The following is a 23959-nucleotide window of genomic DNA, read 5'->3' as shown; positions in this document are numbered from 1 at the left end:
CAGAGGAAGACTGGCAAAGTTGATGAGAAAGCAATTTACTTGCCTTGTCACAATACTCATAGTGAGTATGTCGTGACTTAAGCAGCAGTTCCTCAATTTGGCCTGTTGACAAGGTTTTGAATTCAGCTTGTAAAGAGAGTCGATCCCTGTACACATTTGGGGAAGGTGAGGTAGCGTAGGTACTGTCTAACTGTAAAATGCATTGTCAGTTCAGAGTCTCTTTTTCCTATTTTTTTCTTTCACAACTAGTGTATGAAATTATTTGACCTCTAATGTAGGCCTTAAAAGTCTACCACAGAACAGATGCTGAGAAGTCGGGTGTGCCGTTAGTAACTATAAAAACATAACTCTGAGCAGTCAAAGTTAAAACTTTAATCGGACAGCAAGCGCATATTAAAACTCCTAGGTATGCGAGGCTCAGTCCCACCACCAACGGATAGCGCTAAAGTTAGAGGGACGTGATCAGATATGACAATGGAATTGTATGAGCGTACAGAGTAAAGAAGTTTGTTGTCCAATAAGTAGTCAATGCCGGTATAAGTGATGGAAATGGGAGAAAAATGAATATTCCCTACAAAATGGATTGAAAAAAACGCCAGGGGTCTGTAACGGCAAACTCCAAGAAAAGGTTGGATAACCTTTGCAGACTTAGGTGTGGTAATTTGTTGTAGGAACGATCCAAAGTAGTATTAAGCCAGCAATTAAAATCGCCTCCCAATATGAATAAATGTGAGGTCATATCTGGAAGTGAAGATAAAAAGGCACGGAAAAATTTTTTGTCATCCCAGTTTGGCGCATAGACATTGGCAAGGATCAGTGGAGTATTATAGATTCTGCCAGTGACAATAATATATCTGCCGTTGGCATCTGAAATAACATTGGAAGAAATAAAGGGCACAGATTTGTGTATCAGAATTGCAGCTCCCCTCGATTTATTTTGAAAAGTGGAGTGATAAAGTTGGCCTACTCAGCCTTTTCTCAATCTGTAGTGATCTGAAACTCTCGGATGGGTCTCTTGTTAAAAAAAGCAATCTGTGTTCCTAGATGTTGAAGATGTACTCTACTACGTTTGACTGGCTGGTTCAAACCTTTCCAGTTCCAACTATACAATTTAAGTATACTCCCAGTCGACTGCCCTATTAAATTATGTTGTTGAGTCATCATTTGGAAAAAGAGGAAATGTGTAGCCTTTTAACTAAGTGGAAGACTGAACCTGACATAAAAGAAAACATTTTACAAAAAAACGGGTGAACTTCCTCCTACCCGCTGAAGCGTCTTCCCAAACAGGATGCGCACAACCCCCCTAGTATACAAGCTCCTAAATACTCTCCAGGAAACAGTGGTTCCAGCAGCTAGGCTAAACTCTTACCAAGTGGAGCGCTGTGACAATTTATATTATATAAAGGAGAAAAAAAAATGTTTTTTTTGTGTAATAAATATACAGTGGGGCAAAAAAGTATTTAGTCAGCCACCAATTGTGCAAGTTCTCCCACTTAAAAAGATGAGAGGCCTGTAATTTTCATCATAGGTACACTTCAACTATGACAGACAAAATGAGAAAAAAAATCCAGAAAATCACATTGTAGGATTTTTTATGAATTTATTTGCAAATTATGGTGGAAAATAAGTATTGTCTGTCTTGGACAAACTAGAATGTAGTTTGTTATTGATGTGGACACCAAGGAACTTGAAGCTCTCAAACTGCTCCACTACAGCTCCGTTGATGAGAATGGGGACGTGCTCGGTGCTCCTTTTCCTGTAGTCCACAATCATCTCCTTAGTCTTGGTTACGTTGAGGGACAGGTTGTTATTCTGGCACCTCCTGCCAGGTCTCTGACCTCCTCTCTATAGGCTGTCTCGTTGTTGTCAGTGATCAGGCCTACCCTACCTCTGTCATCTGCAAACTTAATGATGGTGTTGGAGTTGTGCCTGGCCATGCAGTCGTGGGTGAACCGGGAGTACAGGAGGGGACTGAGCACGCACCCCTGGGGAGCTCCAGTGCTGAGGATCAGCGTGGCAGATGTGTTGCTACCTACACTCACCACCGGGGAGCGGCCCATCAGGATGTCCAGGATCCAGTTGCAGAGGGAGGTGTTTAGTCCCAGGTTCCTTAGCTTAGTGATGAGCTTTGAGGGTACTATGGTGTTGAACGCTGAGCTGTAGTCAATGAATAGCATTCTCACGTAGGTGTTCCTTTTGTCCAGGTGGGAAAGGGCAGTGTGGAGTGCAATAGAGATTGCATCATCTGTGGATCTGTTTGTGTGGTATGCAAATTGGAGTGGGTCTAGGATTTCTGGGATAATGGTGTTGATGTGAGCCATTACCAGCCTTTCAAAACACTTCATGGCTACGGACGTGAATGCTACGGGCCTGTAGTCATTTAGGCAGGTTGCCTTTATGTTCTTGGGCACAGGGACTATGGTGGTCTGTTTGAAACATGTTGGTATTACAGACTCAATCAGGGACATGTTGAAAATGTCAGTGAAGACATCTGCCAGTTGGTCAGCACATGCCCGGAGCACACGTCCTGGTACGTGATTTAGCTCGTCTGGTAGGCTCGTGTCACTGGGCAGCTCGCGGCTGTGCTTCCCTTTGTAGTCTGTAATAGTTTGTAAGCCCTACCTATCGTGAAAAATACCACCTAATAGAATAATTTGTTAGGAGACCGTAAAACGGCAGCCGTCTCCTCCGGCGCCATCTCTAACATTGGAAGCATGACCGCTTATGACCTCAACAAAACAAAGGGGATCCTGTTCCACAATCCTACACAGAAAACAATGAACAAATAATTATATGAAGAGGTTTACTATTCCAGACAATAATTTTGAAAATGTACATAATGCTAAAAATAAATATATACACTACCATTCAAAAGTTTGGGGTCACTTAGAAATGTCCTTGTTTTTGAAAGAAAAGCAAACATTTTTGTCCATTAAAATAACATAAAATTGATCAGAAATACAGTGTAGGCATTGTTCATGTTGTAAATGACAATTGTAGCTGGAAACGGCTGATTTTTAATGGAATATCTACATAAGCTTACAGAGGCCCATTATCAGCAACCATCTCTCCTTTGTTCCAATGGCATGTTGTTAGCTAAATCCAAGTTTATTATTTTAAAATGCTAATTGATCATTAGAAAACCCTTTTGCGATTATGTTAGCCCAGCTGAAAACTGTTGTTCTGATTTAAAGACGCAATACAACTGGCCTTCTTTAGACTAGTTGAGTATCTGGAGCATCAGCATTTGTGGGTTCGATTATAGGCTAAAAATGTACAGAAACAAATAACTAACTTCAGGTCTGGGGAACAGGTGGGCCAGTCCATAGCACCAATGCCTTCCTCTTGCAGGAACTGCTGACACACTCCAGCCACATGAGGTCTAGCATTGTCTTGCATTAGGAGGAACCCTGGGCCAACCGCAGCAGCATATGGTCTCACAAGAGGTCTGAGGATCTCATCTCGGTACCTAATGGCAGTCAGTCTACCTCTGGCGAGCACATGGAAGGCTGTGCGGCCCCCCAAAGAAATACCACCCCACACCATGACTGACCCACCGCCAAACCGGTCATGCTGGAGGATGTTACAGGCAGCAGAACGTTCTCCACGGCGTCTCCAGACTCTATCACGTCTGTCACGTGCTCAGTGTGAACCTGCTTTCATCTGTGAAGAGCACAGGGCGCCAGTGGCGAATTTGCCAATCTTGGTGTTCTCTGGCAAATGCCAAACGTCCTGCACGGTGTTGGGCTGTAAGCACAACCCCCACCTGTGGACGTCGGGCCCTCATACCACCCTCATGGAGTCTGTTTCTGACTGTTTGAGCAGACACATGCACATTTGTGGCCTGCTGGAGGTCATTTTGCAGGGCTCTGGCAGTGCTCCTCCTGCTCCTCCTTGCACAAAGGCGGAGGTAGCGGTCCTGCTGCTGGGTTGTTGCCCTCCTACGTCCTCCTCCACGTCTCCTGATGCACTGGCCTGTCTCCTGGTAGCGCCTCCATGCTCTGGACACTACGCTGACAGACACAGCAAACCTTCTTGCCACAGCTCGCATTGATGTGCCATCCTGGATGAGCTGCACTACCTGAGCCACTTGTGTGGGTTGTAGACTCTGTCTCATGCTACCACTAGAGTGAAAGCACCGCCAGCATTCAAAAGTGACCAAAACATCAGCCAGGAAGCATAGGAACTGAGAAGTGGTCTGTGGTCACCACCTGCAGAACCACTCCTTTATTGGGGGTATCTTGCTAATTGCCTATCATTTCCACCTGTTGTCTTTTCCATTTGCACAACAGCATGTGAAATTTATTGTCAATCGGTGTTGCTTCTTAAGTGGACAGTTTGATTTCACAGAAGTGTGATTGACTTGGAGTTACATTGTGTTGTTTAAGTGTTCCCTTTATTTTTTTGAGCAGTGTATATACTGAGATCATGTGACACTTAGATTGCACACATGTGGACTTTATTTAACTAATTATGTGACTTCTCAAGGTAATTGGTTGCACCAGATCTTATTTGGGGGCTTCATAGCAAAGCGGGTGAATACATATGCACGCACCACATTTCCTTTTTTAAATTCTTCTTTTTTTAACAAGTTATTTTTTTCACTTCACCAATTTGGACTATTTTGTGTATATCCATTACATGAAATCCAAATAAAAATCCATATAAATTGCAGGTTGTAATGCAACGAAATAGGAAAAACGCCAAGGGGGATTAATACTTTGCAAGGCAATGTAGGTCTCTTTTGAGTCCATCCAAAGCGTCTGTGAACTTCCTCAAACTCCAACCTTATGCAATAGCTAGCCAGCCCTGAGAGGAGGCTTTTCTTCCATTGTGCTGGTGGGTGCAGAAAGCCCTGGGTGCATGAATAACCCACGTAGCGACTCCCCCTCTGGAGAGTCTCTGTGTGGAGAGTCCTCTTCAGAGTAATCCATTACACCATGCAAACACCTGGTGATTCAGAGGATAAGATTACTGGCAGGCTGTGCTTGGTTCAGACTGGTCCAAGTGATCTATCTGGCTGCAAGAGTAATTCTGTTAATGCCCAGTCACATGGACTAGGCCTCCCTCTGCTACCAAAGCTGACCTCACTAGGTTAATCCACTGTTCCTGGCAATATTGATCACATATAGTTTTGAAGGAGTTCTAGAGATCAGTTGACTTGCTAGTAGCCTGTTGTTTAGGTATCACAGAGCTCTTTCTGTTGACAAGGAGATGGTGTTATCTGTGTCCTAGACAAAGGCAGGAGTTCTATGTCAGCAAATCCTCTCAAATTAGTTGAATGACGTGTGTGTGTTAGAGAAAATAGGAGTGACTTGACATAAATCTGAAGACTATTTATCTACTTACCTAACTGTTTAATTGTTACCCAATTTAAATTAATCGTGTAAGAATTAAATCATTATGATCTGGGGCACCACGAGCTGTTCTTTTAAAGAGTTAAACTCAAAGGTCTTTACCTTTCACATCTATGAACAGTTAACTTATTAATCATAAACTTGTATCATATCATCTTTCTGAACAGTCAAAACCTCATTGCATCTGCAAAAACTCGAGCCTTCAATACCACACATTGGTTTAATGATTTATTTTCTAGCTAATCAAATGCTAACACAGAATAAACATACACACTTAATACGTTAAAAACAGGTCCCTAGCGGAATGACACAACATGCCTGCTTGTTACAAAAGAGATGGCGGGGTGGCAGAGAGGGACAGAGACATTTAACATTGGTACATTTGGAAACTACTTTCACTTACAGTAATCATATACAGTGGGGAGAACAAGTATTTGATACACTGCCAATTTTGCAGGTTTTCCTACTTACAAAGCTGGCTAGGTCACTCCAGGACCTTGAGATGCTTCTTACGGAGCCACTCCTTAGTTGCCCTGGCTGTGTGTTTCGGGTCGTTGTCATGCTGGAAGACCCAGCCACAACCCATCTTCAATGCTCTTACTGAGGGAAGGAGGTTGTTGGCCAAGATCTCGCGATACATGGCCCCATCCATCCTCCCCTCAATACGGTGCAGTCGTCCTGTCCCCTTTGCAGAAAAGCATCCCCAAAGAATTATGTTTTAATCCATGACTGCGTAGGGTGCGTTGTGTGTTTCTTTGAGACTGTGGTCCCAGCTCTCTTCAGGTCATTGACCAGGTCCTGCCGTGTAGTTCTGGGCTGATCCCTTACCTTCCTCATGATCATTGATGCCCCACGAGGTGAGATCTTGCATGGAGCTCCAGACCGAGGGTGATTGACCGTCATCTTGAACTTCTTCCATTTTCTAATAATTGCGCCAACAGTTGTTGCCTTCTCACCAAGCTGCTTGCCTATTGTCCTGTAACCCATCCCAGCCTTGTGCAGGTCTACAATTTTAGCCCTGATGTCCTTACACAGCTCTCTGGTCTTGGCCATTGTGGAGAGGTTGGAGTCTGTTTGATAGAGAGTCTGGAAAGGTGTCTTTTATACAGGTAACGAGTTCAAACAGGTGCAGTTAATACAGGTAATGAGTGGAGAACAGGAGGGCTCTTAAAGAAAAACTAACAGGTCTGTGAGAGCTGGAATTCTTACTGGTTGGTAGGTGATCAAATACTTATTTCATGCAATAAAATGCTAATTGATTACTTAAAAATCATACAATGTGATTTTCTGGATTTTTTTTTAGATTCCGTCTTTCACAGTTGAAGTGTAACTATGATACAAATTACAGACCTCTACATGCTTTGTAAGTAGGAAAACCTGCAAAATCGGCAGTGTATCAAATACTTGTTCTCCCCACTGTACTTTGCACATGAACCGCCTCCATCTGAGTAAGAAATCATGAATGTATTTACGTCAAATTTCTGGGGTCGCAGTGTATCTCTCTCGGAACGAGGCTGCCTTGGAAAGGGGGTTGGGCCTTTTCGCGGCACGCTTATAAGGCTCTGATTGTCCAAACGGGTTCTTTGAAGATATGCTAGTTAGCCGTGTCGATGGTTCCCAGTGGGGTCATGAGAGTACCGTAATACGATGGTTTGAACAGAGTAGTAGAATGGTCTCACTTAAATTCGCTTTTCAAGATACTTTACCTGGGACAGCTAATCAGCCGTACCAGTGATTGTCTTAGAGGTGAGTTTATCGTCTCTACCTCGTGTTGAGATTCAACGTTCAGACCGCTGCAGTTGCAGCTTAACGCTTTGCTGGTCTAGAATATTAATTTCTTAACCGAACATTTTATACAGTTTATTTGAAAGGGGTGGTTCCGTCAGGCTGACACGCTCTCTGACTGCACTCAGGGGCGTGACTTGTCACTTGTACAAAGTTATGTAAAACATTTCTTAGTTCTTCAAATCACATCCTTCTCTTAACAAAAACACTCAATTTTTCATATTACATGTACATCACATAGGATGGAAACTTTGTACATGTGGTGGGTATACTTTTCAAGTTACAGTATTTTCTTTATAGCATTTTTAATCACAAAATAACAAACAATATACCATTAGTGTTCTATAGATCGCCTCTGACCATTCCCCACGTTCTATGTCAGGAATATTGTGCCAGTATTCGCTTTTGAACGTGTTAGAGTTTCGGCGGGAAAAAGTATCTTGAAGCAAAGGACATTCCTTTGGTGAATATTGGAGAGGGAGACCTGAATCTTCTCCACTTGATTTACAACAGGACGTGAGCTGTTAATCCCCACTAGTCACTTTCTCCTCCCTTCTGTTGGTGAGTGGGGGGTCTGAGTGAAGTTATTCATTGCAAACCTGATCTATTTGGATTCACGTGGACAGTCATGACTTGAGTCTACCTCACACAATAACATGGACCTAATACCTACTCAACTCTTTCTAATGTTCTCCCTTCCTAACCCGCCCCAGACACACACATTACCATATGTGACACGAGTGTGGAGTGACTGACAGTAACACTGGTCTGTGTGGGACAAGTGGAAGTGAGTGACAGGCAGCAGTGGCCAGTCTTAAGGGAGAGAGATGGGCTGGTTCCTCCCATGAGGTTAATGAGATTTGGGCAGAGCTATGTGCCAGGCTCACTGCCCTCCCTGTCCATGCTTGGCCCATGTGAGGAGCTCCCTGGCAGCACTGCCTGGGAGTTAGTTGACTTGTTGGGTGGCATGCAGCCTCTGGCCCCTGCTAGCTAAGGAGATCAAGACATCCATTCTGAATTGTTGGCCGAAGTCCCTCTGTTTCCTTTTGTCTTTTGCAATTGAACAAGTAGCTTTGCTGGTCCCAGAGAAGGGAAGAAAGAAAGCCATTCTCTGATGTCTTGGAGAGCAGGTTTCTGTTGGACAGCAGTATAAGATCCTGATTAGGACCTTATTTTCCCCTGCTGAAGTGGAAACCTGTTGTTGCTCTGCAGCTGAGAACTAGGACATACACATTGTTTGGTTGACTTCTTACAATTGATTCAGGATGGGAAATGATTTCATGCTGGGGAAGAACTCATGCTGAGAAAAGAAGGTCCAGCATCTGAAATCCTCTGGAATCGTAACCCTTCCGGCTATACAGTGTCTGTGATTTTGTGTGTGAGAGGGGGAGGAGGTTGAATTGTGTGTGAGTCCCTGGGGGAGGGGAGGTAGGACACAGCCCTCTGCCTCAAGCTGCGGTTGGACACTGCGCTGCAGCAAGTCCTCTCAGGCAGGAGCACTCGGACTTTGCTTTTCTTCACTGCTTTACTCAAACACAGAGGGACTGGGGGAAAAGTAGGCTATAGATAAATGGAGAGGGAAGGAGGTGTGCCACTACAGCGCAGCAGAAGGCAGCCACCTACCTACATCACGCATATAAGACCGGGCTAAGTAACTGTCAGTCTGTCACCCAGGGATTGGGTCAGGACCTGAAGATCTCTCTCTTTACATTTCTTTACTCTGACTCTTGGATCCAAAGAAGAGGGCTGTAGACGGGTCAGGGAAGAGGCTAGATTTCTCTCCGGCTGGTCAACAGAATGCATCTGGTGTTGGAGTCCTCTCAGGAGGCTGCACTGGAGATGCTGCCCTATTTTGTGGAGAATGCCGTGCTGACCCAGACCGAGATATGCCGCATGTGAGTTTAGTAGAGTGCTGCAAAGTTCTCTCATAGGTAAATGGAATGTGTGATCTACAAGAATAGAAATGATTTCCTAATTTAGCATGTGTGGTTCTTAGACAGTAGTGCACACAGTGCTGCTCAGTTGTGTAGAATGGGAGGATGTGTATGACAGATAATACTCAGTGGTGTACAAATGCAATAGGAGGGCTACTGGAATGTTATTGTGTACTATGTCCTTTTTTGGAACAATACCTGCAAACTTTTTCTGTGTAAAATGTCCTCGCCTAGCTACTGGCTTGACATTTCCATAGCTCAACAGAAGAGTAATCATGTGTCCGATCCAGTGTTAATTTCGTTAACAGAAATTGAGTAAAATATTCATCAAACACCTATTTTTCAGTGGCAATTGACGAGACTGTAACTGACTAAATTGACCTAGAAAAAAAACGAACTAAACCAAAGTGCTATTTCATTTCATTTGACTAAGATGAGCCAAAATGATCTCTGTGGCTTAAATCTGACTAAGTGGACTGGACAATAATTTTTGGAGAGATTGAGAGTTTTTCAGTGACGAGCACAATTAATATTAGCAGCACAGATGCGCAGCGCAGTTCCGTTCAGCAGTGGGAAGGATGCGTCACACCCGGAAAACACAGCCTACATCAACTGGTGAGCTGTAGGGAGCAAGCGATGAGTGTAGGTAGACAGGTTCTGCTCCGGCACCGATAATACACAACGTGCAGATGACACTCTTGCATCACTTTAGCTAATCAGACACCACCAACCTTCTAGTACCTACACAAGCTGCTTTACGAAGTAAAAAACGGCATTAAGTTTAATAGTAAAAGTCTGTTTTTTGCTGTTTTTTTCTCTCCCCTGAGTAGGCTATAGAAAAGTAGTCTCTTTGAATTTCTAGTCTCGATCAACCCTCCTACTTTTTCCACTGCATTTCATATACAGGTCCTGTAGATACATTTCCATCTTTTCCTCAGAAGAACCTGTTTGATTCTAGCCTGAAGGCTACCGTTAAAAAGACATGACCCATACCGGTGCTACGTTATTTATTTCTATTGTACAATGGCGCGGTGCATTTTACATTCATAAAGCATATCGCGGGTCGTTCTAAAACAAGGCTACTTGTGGACTGGACTGTTAATCAGTCATGTTGCATCATTTGCTAGCTATAGCTTTACAACTTGAGGCACATTCAACCCAACGCAATGTTTTGGAATGTTCAGATAGAAATATGCAATGTAGAACAAACATGCCTCTTACATGTTGAATAAGGAATAAAGTCTGCCCTATTCATGGAATTTCTATCTGCAATGTTTGAGAATTTTTCATCTCAACGTGGCCATGGTAACATTACCAGTAGCCTATATGCAAACATTTGGTGGCACAGAAAGAAGAGAAAAGGGATAGAGGACAATTTATTGACTAAAATCCTCTTGCCACTACGCTTTATCTGACTGGGCAAATAACTTCTTTTTTTCTTCTTTTTTTTAATTATTTTTTTTAAAGTTGATGTGAATCCAGTGACTTAGACTTGAACACATGGACCAGGACTCGAGCACTGGGACTCAGACTTAAGCCATAGGGACTTGTGACTTGACCATTGGTGACTTGGACTTGAGCGCAGGAGACTTGGGACTCGAGGTTTAGTGACTCGACTACATCATTGTGCGAAACAGTCATAAGCCCCCATTCTACTTTTGTAAATCAATGTGGCTCTGGCGTCTGTGGAACGTTCATAACAGTGGCAATGACTTGACTGTGTGATGGTGTGCAACCCATACTACTTTGCCAATAGCCTACTTTGTGGCACCATCTTGTGATTGTTCTCTCGCTCTCTCTGCACTTGTCTGTCTGTTTTGTATGTAATGTGCTGTATCTATCTATGTATGCTGAATTTGGAATTTACATTTACATGTTTTATTTAACTAGGCAGGTAATTCTAATATAATGTAATATTATTATTGTATCTTTAATATTTCTGCTGTTGGGAAGAGGATAGGATGTTATGCAGAAAAATGTTGGTAGGACAAGGCTATGTATGTTTTGTGCACATGGAAGATTTTATGTTTAAGTTAATGAGGCAATACAAATGTGAATTGACTAAAATGAAAGGGCTTTTAGTTGACTAAAATGTCCCACTGTTTTAGTAATTTTGACAATAACTAGACAATCATTATTCAAATTACAAAAATGTGACTAAATGTGAGAGCACTCAAAAAAAAATAGTAGCCTAAATTAACACGGGTCCAATCAAGTTCATGCACATTACAAGCCTGATACTAATAGTAGTCATACATTTGAGATTGTATGACTTCTGCTCATTCAGAATCAAGAGCCTGTCCTTTCTATCCTAGAAGAATAGGTACTCCAAGGGATCATTGAGGCTATTTGGCAAGTCTCTTTGTCACTGTCTTTGTTTGCTGTGATAACAGATATATTTTTAGCCCTGGTTTTTGTGGAAAAGCTGATAGCAGGGTACCGGAGGCTCGGAGACACCAGGGCAGAGGCTAGTTAATTAGACTGTCTGAGTGTGGTTTATGGTGGTGGACGTAGGGCTGGTAATTTACATGACAGGAGAGAAAGATTCACGCTCAACACATCCTCCGGTTTCTCACTGTGGTTTCTCACTGTGTTTTATGCGTGCAGCCTATTTCAATTGATCATACAGTAGTGTACAGCATTTGGAAAGTATTCAGACCCCTTTTCCCACATTTTGTTACGTTACAGCCTTATTTTAAAATGGATCAAATTAACATGTTTTCCTAATCAATCTACACACAATACCCCATAATGACAGTGAAAATAGGTTTCTAGACTTTATTTTGAAAATGTATTAAAAATAAAAACCAAAACCTTATTTACATAATTATTCAGACTATTTGGTATTTTATTAGGATCCCCATTAGCTGTTGCAAAAGCAGCAGCTACTCTTCCTGGGGTCCACACCAAACATGAAACATAATACAGAACATCAATAGACAAGAACAGCTCAAGGACAGAACTACATACACTTTGCTATGAGACTCGAAATTGAGCTCAGGTGCATCCTGTTTCCATTGATCATCTTTGAAGTTTCAACAACTTGGAGTCCACCTGTGGTAAATTCAATTGATTGGACATGATTTGGAAAGGAACATACCTGTCTATATAAGGTCCCACAGTTGACAGTGCATGTCAGAGCAAAAACCAAGCCATGAGGCCGAAGGAATTGTCCGTAGGGCTCCGAGACAGGATTGTGTCGAGGCACAGATCTGATGAAGGGTACCAAAACATTTCTGCAGCATTGAAGGTCCACAAGAACCAAGTGAAACACAATCTTAAATGGAAGATGGTCAGAGAGGTGACCAAGAACCCGATGATCACTAACATAGTAGCTCTAGATTTCCTCTGTGGAGATGGGAGAACCTTCCAGAAGGATAACAATCTCTGCAACACCACCAATCAGGCCTTTATGGTAGAGTGGACAGACGGAAGCCACTTCTCAGTAAAAGGCACATGACAACCCGCTTGGAGTATGCCAAAAGTCACCTAAAGGACTCGGACCATGAGAAACAAGATTATCTGGTCTGATGAAACCAATATTGAACTCTTTGGTCTGAATGAAACCTGGCACCATCCCTACGGTGTTTAAGGTGATGGCAGAATCATACTGTGAGGATGTTTTTCAGCAGCATGGACTGGGAGTCTAGTCAGGATCAAGGGAAAGATGAACGGAGCAAAGTACAGAGAGATCCTTAATGAAAACCTGCCCCATAGCACTCAGGACCTCAGACTGGATTCACCTTCCAACTGGACAACAACCCTAAGCACACAGCCAAGACAATGCAGGAGTGGCTTCAAGACAAGTCTCTGAATGTCATTGAGTTGCCCAGCCAGAGCCCTGACTTGAACCAGATTAAACATCTCTGGAGAGACATGAAAAAACCTGTGCAGTGACGCTCCTCATCCGACCTGACAGAGCTTGAGAGGATCTGCAGAGAACAATGGGAGAAATTCCCCAAATACAGGTGTGCCAAGCTTGTAGCGTCATACCCAAGAAGACTCGAGGCTGTACTCGCTGCCAAAGGTACGTAAACAAAGTTCTGAGTAAAGGGTCTGAATACTTATGTAAATGTTTATTTCAGTTTTTATATTGAGTACATTTGCAAATAATTCTTAACCTGTTTTTGCTTTGTCATTATGGGGTATTGTGTGCAGATTGAGGGGGAAAAAACAATTGAATCCATTTTAGAATAAGGCTATAACGTAACTAAATGTGGGAAAAGTCCAGGGGTCTGAATACTTTACGACTGCACTGTACTGTTACTTATGTCCTCTGATGGCTGACCTCTGCCAAAATAAAATGAATCAAAGTCATTAAATAGAAGTTCTTAGTCTCACTAAAATCAGCCATATAGTCATTTCAAAACGATCCCATTTTCTTTTAAGCAGAGTCAGTTATACCATAAGGACCCCTTACTCATGTCCTCATTACATCTCATGCAAGACCACTCACGGTCAGTAAAGTTATTTACTTTTGATAGATTTAAACAAACAATATTGGAATCACCCTGATCACAACCATAAACTATCAACTCCACCTGCTTTATAGATTAAGATAGCTGATTTTGCTTTGTCATTATGGGGTATTGTGTGTAGATTGAGTCATTTTTTTTCTTCATTTTAGAATAAGGCTGTATGTAACGTAACAAAATGTGGGAAAAGTCAAGGGGTCTCTACTTTCCGAATGCAATGTATGTGTACTATCTAATAGAGAATAGGAGAATTACTTTAATTTAGTTTTTTAGTAAGAGCGAAATACTGTAGTTTTACAATGCTATAGGGTTAATAGAATGATATCCTGCCGAGATATCACAGGTTATGCTGAAGAAGGCTCCAAGTGATAGGCTAGATGGTTGAGGTATAAAAGTGTTTGAGGATTCTCTAGCACATACAGAGAGTCCTAAAGTTTGAAAGAGGTGCTCCATCTCCTATAGATTTAGCTAGCTGCAGCTCTACCTCATATTCATCATTCCCTGACAGGAGCACCTCCACAGCCTAATAAATCACCCACCATCTCAGATATATTTTCTGTAGTTAGAAACTGATAAGATTAGAATTCTGCAACATTATTTTGTTGAAATATAGTTTGATCTCTGAGAAACTAACTAAACTAATTTATTGCATCCAAATTGTCCATTTTAATTGATCAAATGAATATAATATTCAATAAATGTAGTTCCTAACATCCTATTTAGACCAAACGTTTTTTAGAACAATGAGTAAGACATGAGGAATCCAAAGAAATGGCCAAAAGCCACACACGGACCCCCCCATACCCCCACGCTAATCCTACCACAAGAACAAGTATATAGTTTCAATTTTCCATGTCTAATAAGTAGTATGGAGCTGCAACTCTGAGTTTTGTTTCTTCATCCTATGTAATGTATTCCCAGTGAATTTTCTTTTCTTTCTTTTTTTTCTTCTTTTTTTTCTTCCCCGTTAGGATGGGACATAAACCTATCAACGTCTGACTAATTTCTCTGAACAGGGGGGAAAAAAACACTCCCAAATTCACTGGGAATACATTACATAGGATGAAGAAATTATACTCTGAGCCGCAGCTGCTCCGTACTACTTGTCAGACATAGAGAACTGATACTATATCCTCGTTGTTAGGGTGGAATTGGCATGGGGTGTGGGTGATTCGTCATGTCTAACTCATTGTTCGATAAAAGTTTGGTCCAAATCGGATGTTAGGTACTATATTTATTTAATATTATATGAATCCTATAAATTCAAATGGCCTATATGGGTGCAATCAATTACATTTAATTCCTCAGAGATCTAATATATTTCAACAAAATGTTGCAGGAATGCTATCTGTTTCTAACAACAAACGATTTCAGAACAATCTGTGATGATGGGTGTCAACCCTCTTTCTTGTGCATTTTGAGGTGGAACGACCCAAATTGTTAGGAGAGAAGCCAAAGTGAAACAAAAGCGCTTGTGATCAGCGGCTGGCCACTCCTATGTGCCCGTCACTGTGGAACGCTGTCTCTGTGGTGGGATTGGGTGGCACAAAGCAGAGCCTGTTTCGGCCTTATCATATGCTTGGGCAAGGTCTCCTCCTCCTAGCCTGGAAACAGGAAGTCCAGTCAGGGACAGACAATCAGGGAGGGGGGTGGTGGAATGACTCTGGGTTCTTGACCCTTACTGGGCTGAAATATGTGATTTCTGAATGTTTAGTTTTAAGTCAGACTTTTGCCATCGGTTGCTCGGAGGACGTTATTGTCTTACCTGAAATACTGATAAATCGGTAGACATTTAACATGCGCCTATTCCATAGGCTCTGGTGTTGTCTAGTTTTCCTGTTTGTTTTTGTTCCTGTCACTCTCATCACGCCTGTACTTTCCAATGACGTGCCTGTTTGCTAGACTGCACATATAGGGTACATCGGGAATATGTTCCACCCTCCTGTCAGGTGGATTTACGAGCCTGGAGAGAGACTTAATTCTGTAAGCACAGTGAAAGAGAATAATTGGCACAAGCATAGAAAACAGCTTCAGCCCTCACTTTGTTTTCCACCACCACCTTGCCATATTAGTTATGTCACCTGCAGAATGCACAGGAACTCAATGAGAGAGTGGACATAATATCCTAGACAGGTGAGACTTGTAAATGCCGTGTGTAGCTCAGAGGAATGCATTACAAACTACTGCAGCTAATTATTCAGTCTGTTTTGCATTTGTCTGGGCCGGCAGAGACCTGCCAGATCCCATCAGGATGCAGCAGCTTATGCAGGCCAGGGGAAAAGGCCAGATAAGCATTCAGGCTCAAAGCTTGATTCATAGCTGCTGTAAGTTGAGGCTCTGGCTTCCTCTTAAAACCTCTTTGGGATCGGTGTCCCGCTAGCGTTCCACTACGACAATATCCGGTGAAATTGCAGAGCACGAAATTCAAAATACAAAAATCGTAATATTAAACATTAATAATACAAGTTTGTTACATTGTTTAAAAGCTTAACTTCTTGTTAATCCAGCTTCGTTGTCAGATTTCCAAAAAGGCTTTACATACCATGCGATTTTCTGAGGACAGCACCCCGAATCAAAATACTTTTTCAAACCAGCACAGGCGTCACAAAATCCCAAATAGCGATGAAATAAATCACTTCCCTTTTGAAGATCTTCCTCTGTTTGCAATCCCAAGGGTCCCAGCTACACAATGAATGGTTGTTTTGTTCGATAAAGTCCCTCTTTATATCCAAAAAAGTCATTTTAGTTGGCGCCATTGATTTCATTAATCAACTCGTTTAACATGCATACAAACTAATCCAAAAAGTTACCGGTAAAGTTCATCCAAACAAGTCAATCCTCAGTTAATCCTCAGGTACTCTAATATCTAAAATAACGATACAATTTAATACGGAGAATAGTATGTTCAATAGGGAAGATAAATAACGAAGAGTGCGCACCTCATTCACGTGTGCAACAAGACTACTTTTCTAATGAGGGACTCCTTGGAAAAACTACAACTACTCGTTCGTTTTTCAAAAAATGAGCCTGAAACACTTTCTAAAGACTGTTGACATCTAGTGGAAGCCATAAGAACTGCACTCTGGGAGGAATTCTTTTGAATATCCCATAGGCTTGCATTGAAATGGCCTGTGATCTCAAAAAAAAAAAAAAATATGTGTGGATTCTCCTCGGGTTTTCGCCTGCCATATCAGTTCTGTTATTCTCACATACATTATTTTAACAGTTTTAGTTTATAGTGTTCTATCCAATGCTACCAATTATATGCATAACCTAACTTCTGGGCCTGAGTAACAGGCAGTTTACTTTGGGAACATCAGTCATCTGGAATTCAGGATACTGCCCCCTCGCCTTAAAAAAAAGTGAAGAGGTTAAACTTGGCTTACTGCTGAACTTTTACAATTGGGTTTAGTGGCTGAAATACTGGGTGCTTGTCTGGACCTCCTGACCTGAAGCCCTATATTAAACACTTTTCTTGTCTGTCTGGTCCCAGGTATGACTTATCTTCACGTTCTCTGTAACATGGCGCTCCAGAAGGTGTAAGGATTATGTTATAGAACTGGAACAGTTTGACTCGCATATCAGTGTTGAACTGTTGAGTGACCATATGGCTCAGTCTGCCCACATTGTTGCATGATCCAGTTTCTAACGGCTCTCTCCATCTGTTGTTTTTCTAGCCTGAGCGAGAGCTTCTTCATGGTGAAGGGTGCTGCCCTCTTCCTGCAGCAGGGCAGCAGTCCTCAGGGCCAGAAAGCACATCCCCACCACAAACATGCAGGTGAGTACCTACCACACATCCACAGGACAGGACCACATGGGCTGCCATGCAAAGTGGCTAAATGGTCCCAAGACTCAGACTTTGAATCTTTGACATTACTCTGTCCATCTTACAGACAGTGTTGTTGTGGTTGTTTTGTCTGGTACTTTGTTGTGTAGTCTGAATGGTCTCTACTTTCTACCTGTTCTCCTGGAAAACTTGAGTGCACTTGAGTTGAGGTGTCTGGCTGATTTATTAGCAAGTTCCAGTCATGTGTAGCTTAGGCAGATTAGTGGTGAAGTAGGCCTACAATAGGTTATATTGATTCTGGTAGTGTTCATTAGTATGACTACAATAGGTTATGTGGATGCTGGTAGTGTTCAGTAGTAGGCCTACAATAGGCTATGTGGATGCTGGTAGTGTTCAGTAGTACGCCTACTTGTGTTCCATATCAATTGAAACAGGACACAGGGTTTGTCATCTGGCAGTTGTTGTATCAATGTTGTAGTCATGTATCCGAGAGTCTATTCAAAGCTTCAACGTCATGAAATCCATATGGTATACCATATATAGGGCCTTGTGTTTAGCCAGCAGTATTATGTAATGGATTATATTTCAGGTGTGATTCTGAGGCAGAGGTTTTAATTGGTTAAAGACAAGATCCTGCAGCTGCTAGGGAGAGCTTAGCATGCACTCTCAATATCACCGAGAACCATGGATATGTTTTTCTCCCCTTTACTTACTGTTTTCAAGTTTGACTTGTTTCTCATTGTTGTTTTCCTTGTTTAAGTGAATTCAATAGAATTTGTAATGGTTTGCGTCACCAAGTGAATTGACAGAACTTCAGGACATTCAGGATTGGCTGCGAGCCCGCATTAAGTGTTTGTGTTGGTTGGGAGTTACTGGAGGATGCAGTCATGTGTTTCTTATAGAGGAAGTACTGCATGTGGAAAATTAATAGGCCAGGTTTTTTCTGGGTTCATTGCTATGGGACAGAATGTTTTCAAGTAGGATAATCTCCCAAGCTTGGACTTTGGGCAATGCATTGGCCTGCAGCCCGCTAGTGAACATTGTGCCGTATTGTAGTTAGAATACTTAGCGGTGCCCTCAGGTTGTGAGCTGACTGATTTCTGATCCACACTGTGCAGTTTTTTCGGTCTGAGAAACAACCATTGTTGGCCAACATCTTGGCTGGCCACTATTTTCTCAAAGCTGTAACAGTGGCGGGACATATCTCATGGAAACACTGCCTAGTGAAAAACTTGCAGAACTGCCAGCACAAAAATAAATATACCTGCTTGTCAATTGAATTTGGCCTTAACCAAACCAAATGCAGAGATTATAATTTGTCTAAGTAGATTTCTCTCAATCTGACAGTGAGACAGAGTGTCTGAATTGGGCTGAGCTGAGAAACTCCAATAGCCCCTGGCTGTCATGATCCAGAACAGTTGCAGAGTAAAGTACTCACCTACTAATACATGTAAATGAATATACAGTGGGGAGAACAAGTATTTGATACACTACCGATTTTGCAGGTTTTCCTACTTACAAAGCATGTAGAGGTCTGTCATTTTTATCATAGGTACACTTCAACTGTGAGAGACGGGATCTAAAAAAAATCCAGAAAATCACTTTGTATGATTTTTAAGTAATTCATTTGCATTTTTTTGCATGAAATAAGTATTTGATCACCTACCAACCAGTAAGAATTCCGGCTCTCACAGACCTGTTCGTTTTTCTTTAAGAAGCCCTCCTGTTCTCCACTCATTACCTGTATTAACTGCACCTGTTTGAACTCGTTACCTGAGAGCTGTGTAAGGACATCAGGGATAAAATTGTAGACCTGCACAAGGCTGGGATGGGTTACAGGACAATAGGCAAGCAGCTTGGTGAGAAGGCAACAACTGTTGGCGCAATTATTAGAAAATGGAAGAAGTTCAAGATGACGGTCAATCACCCTCGGTCTGGGGCTTCATGCAAGATCTCACCTCGTGGGGCGTCAATGATCATGAGGAAGGTGAGAGATCAGCCCAGGTCAATGACCTGAAGAGAGCTGGGACCACAGTCTCAAAGAAAACCATTAGTAACACACTATGCCGTCATGGATTAAAATCCTGCAGCACACGCAAGGTCCCCCTGCTCAAGCCAGCGCATGTCCAGGCCCGTCTGAAGTTTGCCAATGACCATCTGGATGATCCAGAGGAGGAATGGGAGAGGTCTTGTGGTCTGATGAGACAAAAATAGAGCTTTTTGGTCTAAACTCCACTCGCCGTGTTTGGAGGAAGAAGAAGGATGAGTACAACCCCAAGAACGCCATCCCAACCGTGAAGCATGGAGGTGGAAACATCATTCTTTGGGGATGCTTTTCTGCAAAGGGGACAAAATGAATGCACCGTATTGAGGGGAGGATGGATGGGGCCATGTATCACGAGATCTTGGCCAACAACCTCCTTCCCTCAGTAAGAGCATTGAAGATGGGTCGTAGCTGGGTCTTCCAGCATGACAATGACCCGAAACACACAGCCAGGGCAACTAAGGAGTGGCTCCGTAAGAAGCATCTCAAGGTCCTGGAGTGGCCTAGCCAGTCTCCAGACCGGAACCCAATATAAAATCTTTGGAGGGAGCTGAAAGTCCGTATTGTCCAGCGACAGCCCCGAAACCTGAAGGATCTGGAGAAGGTCTGTATGGAGGAGTGGGCCAAAATCCCTGCTGCAGTGTGTGCAAACCTGGTCAAGAACTACAGGAAACGTATGATCTCTGTACTTGCAAACAAAGGTTTCTGTTCCCTATATTAAGTTCTGCTTTTCTGATGTATCAAATACTTATGTCATGCAGTAAAATGCAAATGAATTACTTAAAAATCATACAATGTGATTTTCTGGATTTTTGTTTTAGATTCCGTCTCTCACAGTTGAAGTGTACCTATGATACAAATTACAGACCTCTACATGCTTTGTAAGTAGGAACACTGCCAATTTTGCAGGTTTATCAAATACTTGTTCTCCCCACTGTATGTCTGAACGTGTCTGTAATATATGTTTGAACGTACCATGAAGCAGGGGAACATGCCCAGAGCCAGCGTGCCGCTGACAGCTATAATTAAAGCTGCCCAGGAGGAGAGGACATAGTTTGTTTGCCAGTCGTCAGAACACCTTGACTGACACATACTTGGCTACCCCTCTTTACTCATCATCACTGCAGTGGTTTGGCTTGTCATTTAACCCCTCGTTATCCAGTAGCTCTCTCTTTGTCTGCCTGCGTCCCAAATGTCTCCCTAAGCCCTATTTTGTGCACTACTTCTTTTGACGAGGGACCATGAGGCTCTGGTTAAATATAGTGCACTACATATGGAATGCAGTGCTATTTGGTACGTAACCTTTCTCTCACCCCACTTCCTCAGGGGAACTTACGTCAAGCCTGGCATGATCGGCTCAAAACATTCCAACGTGACAGAGAAGAAGCGGTGTTTAGGTGTGGTTTTATGGTTAGCTGAGACTGAGTTGTGGGTGATCAATTTGTCGATGACAAGCAGGAAAGTGTCTTTGGCCTGTTGCATGACACTAGCCCATTGTACCTGCACTTACTCACTCACTCAATAATGGGGTACATTATGTCATGTGGTACGATGAGTGTTCAGTTTCAAATGTCAAGATTTGTTTTATAGGACTAATCACATGAAACCATGCTATCTGATAATGGCACTGACCGACCAGGTGTTGTCTTTTAGTATTTATGTTTTATTTTATTCTCTCTCAACAGGAGACTTACCTCAGCACCTGCAGGTGATGATCAACATTCTTCGCTTCGAGGACCGAATCAAACTGGTAAGAGACACACGCACGTGCAGTGACTAACCACCTGGCACCATGACATAGGCAAACTGCCTGAATGCTTTTTATTGTGTACTTAAGACTCTCGTTTACTCACTGTAATTATTAGCTCATGAGAACATGTTTGAATGTGCGCAGGAGAGCATTACCAAGTGTTTCCATGGTTTCTGTGAAATGAAGAGTTTGTTAGATTGTTACCTAACCTAAATCTCTGAAGCTGGAGACTCAAATCTCCCTCACTAGCTTTAAGCACCAGCTGTCAGAGCATTTTACAGATCACTGCACCTGTACTTAGCCTATCTGTAAACAGCCCATCTATCTACCTACCTCATCCCCATACTGGTATATATTTATTTATTTTGCTCCTTTGCACCCCAGTATCTCTTCCTGCACATTCATCTTCTGCCAATCTACCATTCCAGTGTTTAATTGCTATATTGTAATTACTTCGCCACCATGGGCTATTTATTTCCTTAACTTACCTCATTTGCACTCACTGTATATATACTTTTTGTTTTCTTTTGTTCTACTGTATTATTGACTGTGTTTTGTTTATTCCATGTGTAACTCTGTGTTGTTGTATGTGTCAAATTGCTACGCTTTATCTTGGCCAGGTCGCAGTTGCAAATGAGAACTTGTTCTCAACTAGCCTACCTGGTTAAATAAAGGTGAAATAAATAAAACCTACCACTATGTTCTCACACTCCATTGGAATCATGCTTCCCATGTATTTACAAACTGTTTTTGACTGAGAGAAATTACTTTAGAGGACTGGAATGTGTGTGTGTGTGTGTGTAATGGTTGGACTGTATGGGTGTTCATTTTCCCAGGGTCAGGCTGTGTTTACCATCAATGTTCAGAGTCAATTTGTATTAAGCAGGTTGACTTGTTGGTAGAGGTGGATGGACATGTAGCAGCCTAGTTGTTTGTGTGAAAGAGTTGATGAAGCGGTCGTGTCCTCTGCTACAGGCGGTGCGGTTGGAGAGTGCCTGGTCAGACAGAGTGCGTTACATGGTGGTGGTGTACACCAGCGGACGACAGGACACAGAGGAGAACATCCTGCTGGGAATAGACTTCAGCAACAAGGACAGGTGTGTATGGGTCTGGGCCCGCTCGCATGTCTGCTCACTTGCTATGGTCGTCTTTGATGCAGATGTTAGACCCTTGTTGTAGCAGCATCTCCATTTAAAGTTGTTTTGGAACGTAAAACCAGATGTTGTGTTGATCTGCTGGGAATGTGTCTGTGTGTGTTGTTCCCAGTAAAAGCTGCTCCGTTGGCATGGTGCTGCCTCTGTGGAGTGACACCAAGATCCATCTGGATGGAGACGGGTGAGTGAGTCCCCCATAGAGATACAACTCTTCTATATCTGTCCCATCAGTCAGGCAGCCAGCCCCCTGCTGTCCATTTAGGGGAGAAACAGCTCTGTTTTGGTTAAAACTGTAATAACTTGAATACCTGTACAGAAAAGGATACTGAGCTTATTACAGGTATCACCTTCTCCTTTCACACAGCCTAAAGTACTAAAATGACTTGTATTTTGATAGAGCCAGTTATGTTGAAGTAGTGGTTACTGGGTATTAATCAGTGTGTGATCAGGGAGAGTCATCGCCTGTCTTGTCTCCCTCAGGGGTTTCAGTGTGAACACAGTGAGCCGGAATCATGTCTTCAAACCTGTGTCTGTACAGGCCATGTGGTGAGTAGACAACCGTAGGAATGACTGCTTAATACATTGTTGTTATTGAAGCAATACCACATCAATACATTGGCTGCTGACTTCATAACAGAACACACTGTTGAGGCATTTCCATACTGACTCACTTTGCTGTCTAGTGGGGTAGAGATGCAGGTGCATGCAACAATAAATCAATCAAATGTTTTTATAAAGCTCTTTTTACATCCGCAGTTGTCACAAAGTGCTTTACAGATACTCAGTTTAAAATGCATGCCATTCATTCATGTGAATCAGCTCAATACACATTAAAAACTTATAGGTTGAAAATACTGCACCTCTTTTCTCCCAGATTAACAAAGATGGTTGATTTAAAGATGAATGGACCCACTATTGACCCGTGTCTCTTTCTAACCCTTGTCCCAGGTCGGCTTTGCAGATCCTCCACAAGGTGTGTGAGGTGTCCCGCAGGTACAACTACTTCCCCGGGGGCATGGCCCTCACCTGGATGGGCTTTTATGAGAGTTGCATCTCCTCGGAGCAGAGCTGCATTAATGAGTGGAATGCCATGAGAGACCTGGAGACCTTGAGGCCTGACTCCCCCACCATGTTTGTTGACAAGTGAGTCAACAGAAATTGCCAATGAATATGAAATAACTATACCTGCTCATCGAACATCTCATTCCAAAATCATTAGCATTAATATGGAGCTGTTATAACAGCCTCCACTCTTCTGGGAAGGATTTCCACGAGATGTTGGAACATTGCTGCGGGGACTTGTTTCCATTCAGCCACAGGCATTATTGAGGTCAAGCACTGATGTTGAGCAATTAGGCTTGGCTCGCAGTCGACGGTCCAATTCATCCCAAAGGTGTTCGATGGGGTTGAGGTCAGGGCTCTGTGCAGGCCAGTCAAGTTCTTCCACACCGCTTTGGACAAAGCATTTCTGTATGGACCTCGCTTTGTGCACAGGGGCATTGTCATGCTGAAACAGGAAAGGGCCTTCCGCTAACTGTTGCCACAAAGCTGGAAGCACAGACCCTGTACAATGGAATTGTTAAGATTTCCCTTCACTGGAACTAAGGGGTCAAGCCCAAACCAAGAAAACAGCCCAGACCATTAATCCTACACCAAACTTTACAGTTGGCACT

At 42.7% G+C, this 23959-nt stretch overlaps 1 protein-coding gene across 12 annotated transcripts in view; it reads left to right on the top strand.

Moving 5' to 3' along the window:
* The window catches only part of LOC110536116 (slingshot protein phosphatase 1a), a 62871-nt gene that overhangs the window by 30000 nt on the left and 8912 nt on the right, over positions 1-23959 (top strand). For 4 of the 12 annotated variants that reach the window (XR_016484631.1, XM_021621683.3, XM_090190813.1 and 1 more), the window contains 6 exons: positions 17229-17329; positions 21068-21132; positions 22108-22229; positions 22399-22467; positions 22767-22832; positions 23235-23429. Coding sequence is in view for 10 of the 12 variants with exons in the window: in XM_021621683.3 (XP_021477358.3) it covers positions 17229-17329; positions 21068-21132; positions 22108-22229; positions 22399-22467; positions 22767-22832; positions 23235-23429 (618 nt within the window). In the remaining 2 variants the exon portion in view is untranslated. Of the gene's footprint in view, positions 1-8039; positions 9074-17228; positions 17330-21067; positions 21133-22107; positions 22230-22398; positions 22468-22766; positions 22833-23234; positions 23430-23959 lie in introns of those variants that run through there. The other 8 variants (XR_016484632.1, XM_090190817.1, XM_021621684.3 and 5 more) reach the window with 5 other exon arrangements.

The sequence above is a fragment of the Oncorhynchus mykiss genome, chromosome 11, assembly GCF_057628025.1.
Source record: "Oncorhynchus mykiss isolate SJ-2025 chromosome 11, ASM5762802v1, whole genome shotgun sequence".
Classification (NCBI taxonomy): domain Eukaryota; kingdom Metazoa; phylum Chordata; class Actinopteri; order Salmoniformes; family Salmonidae; genus Oncorhynchus; species Oncorhynchus mykiss.
The sequence above is the reverse complement of the archived record's forward strand: the minus strand, read 5'-3'. Positions and strand labels throughout refer to the sequence as shown.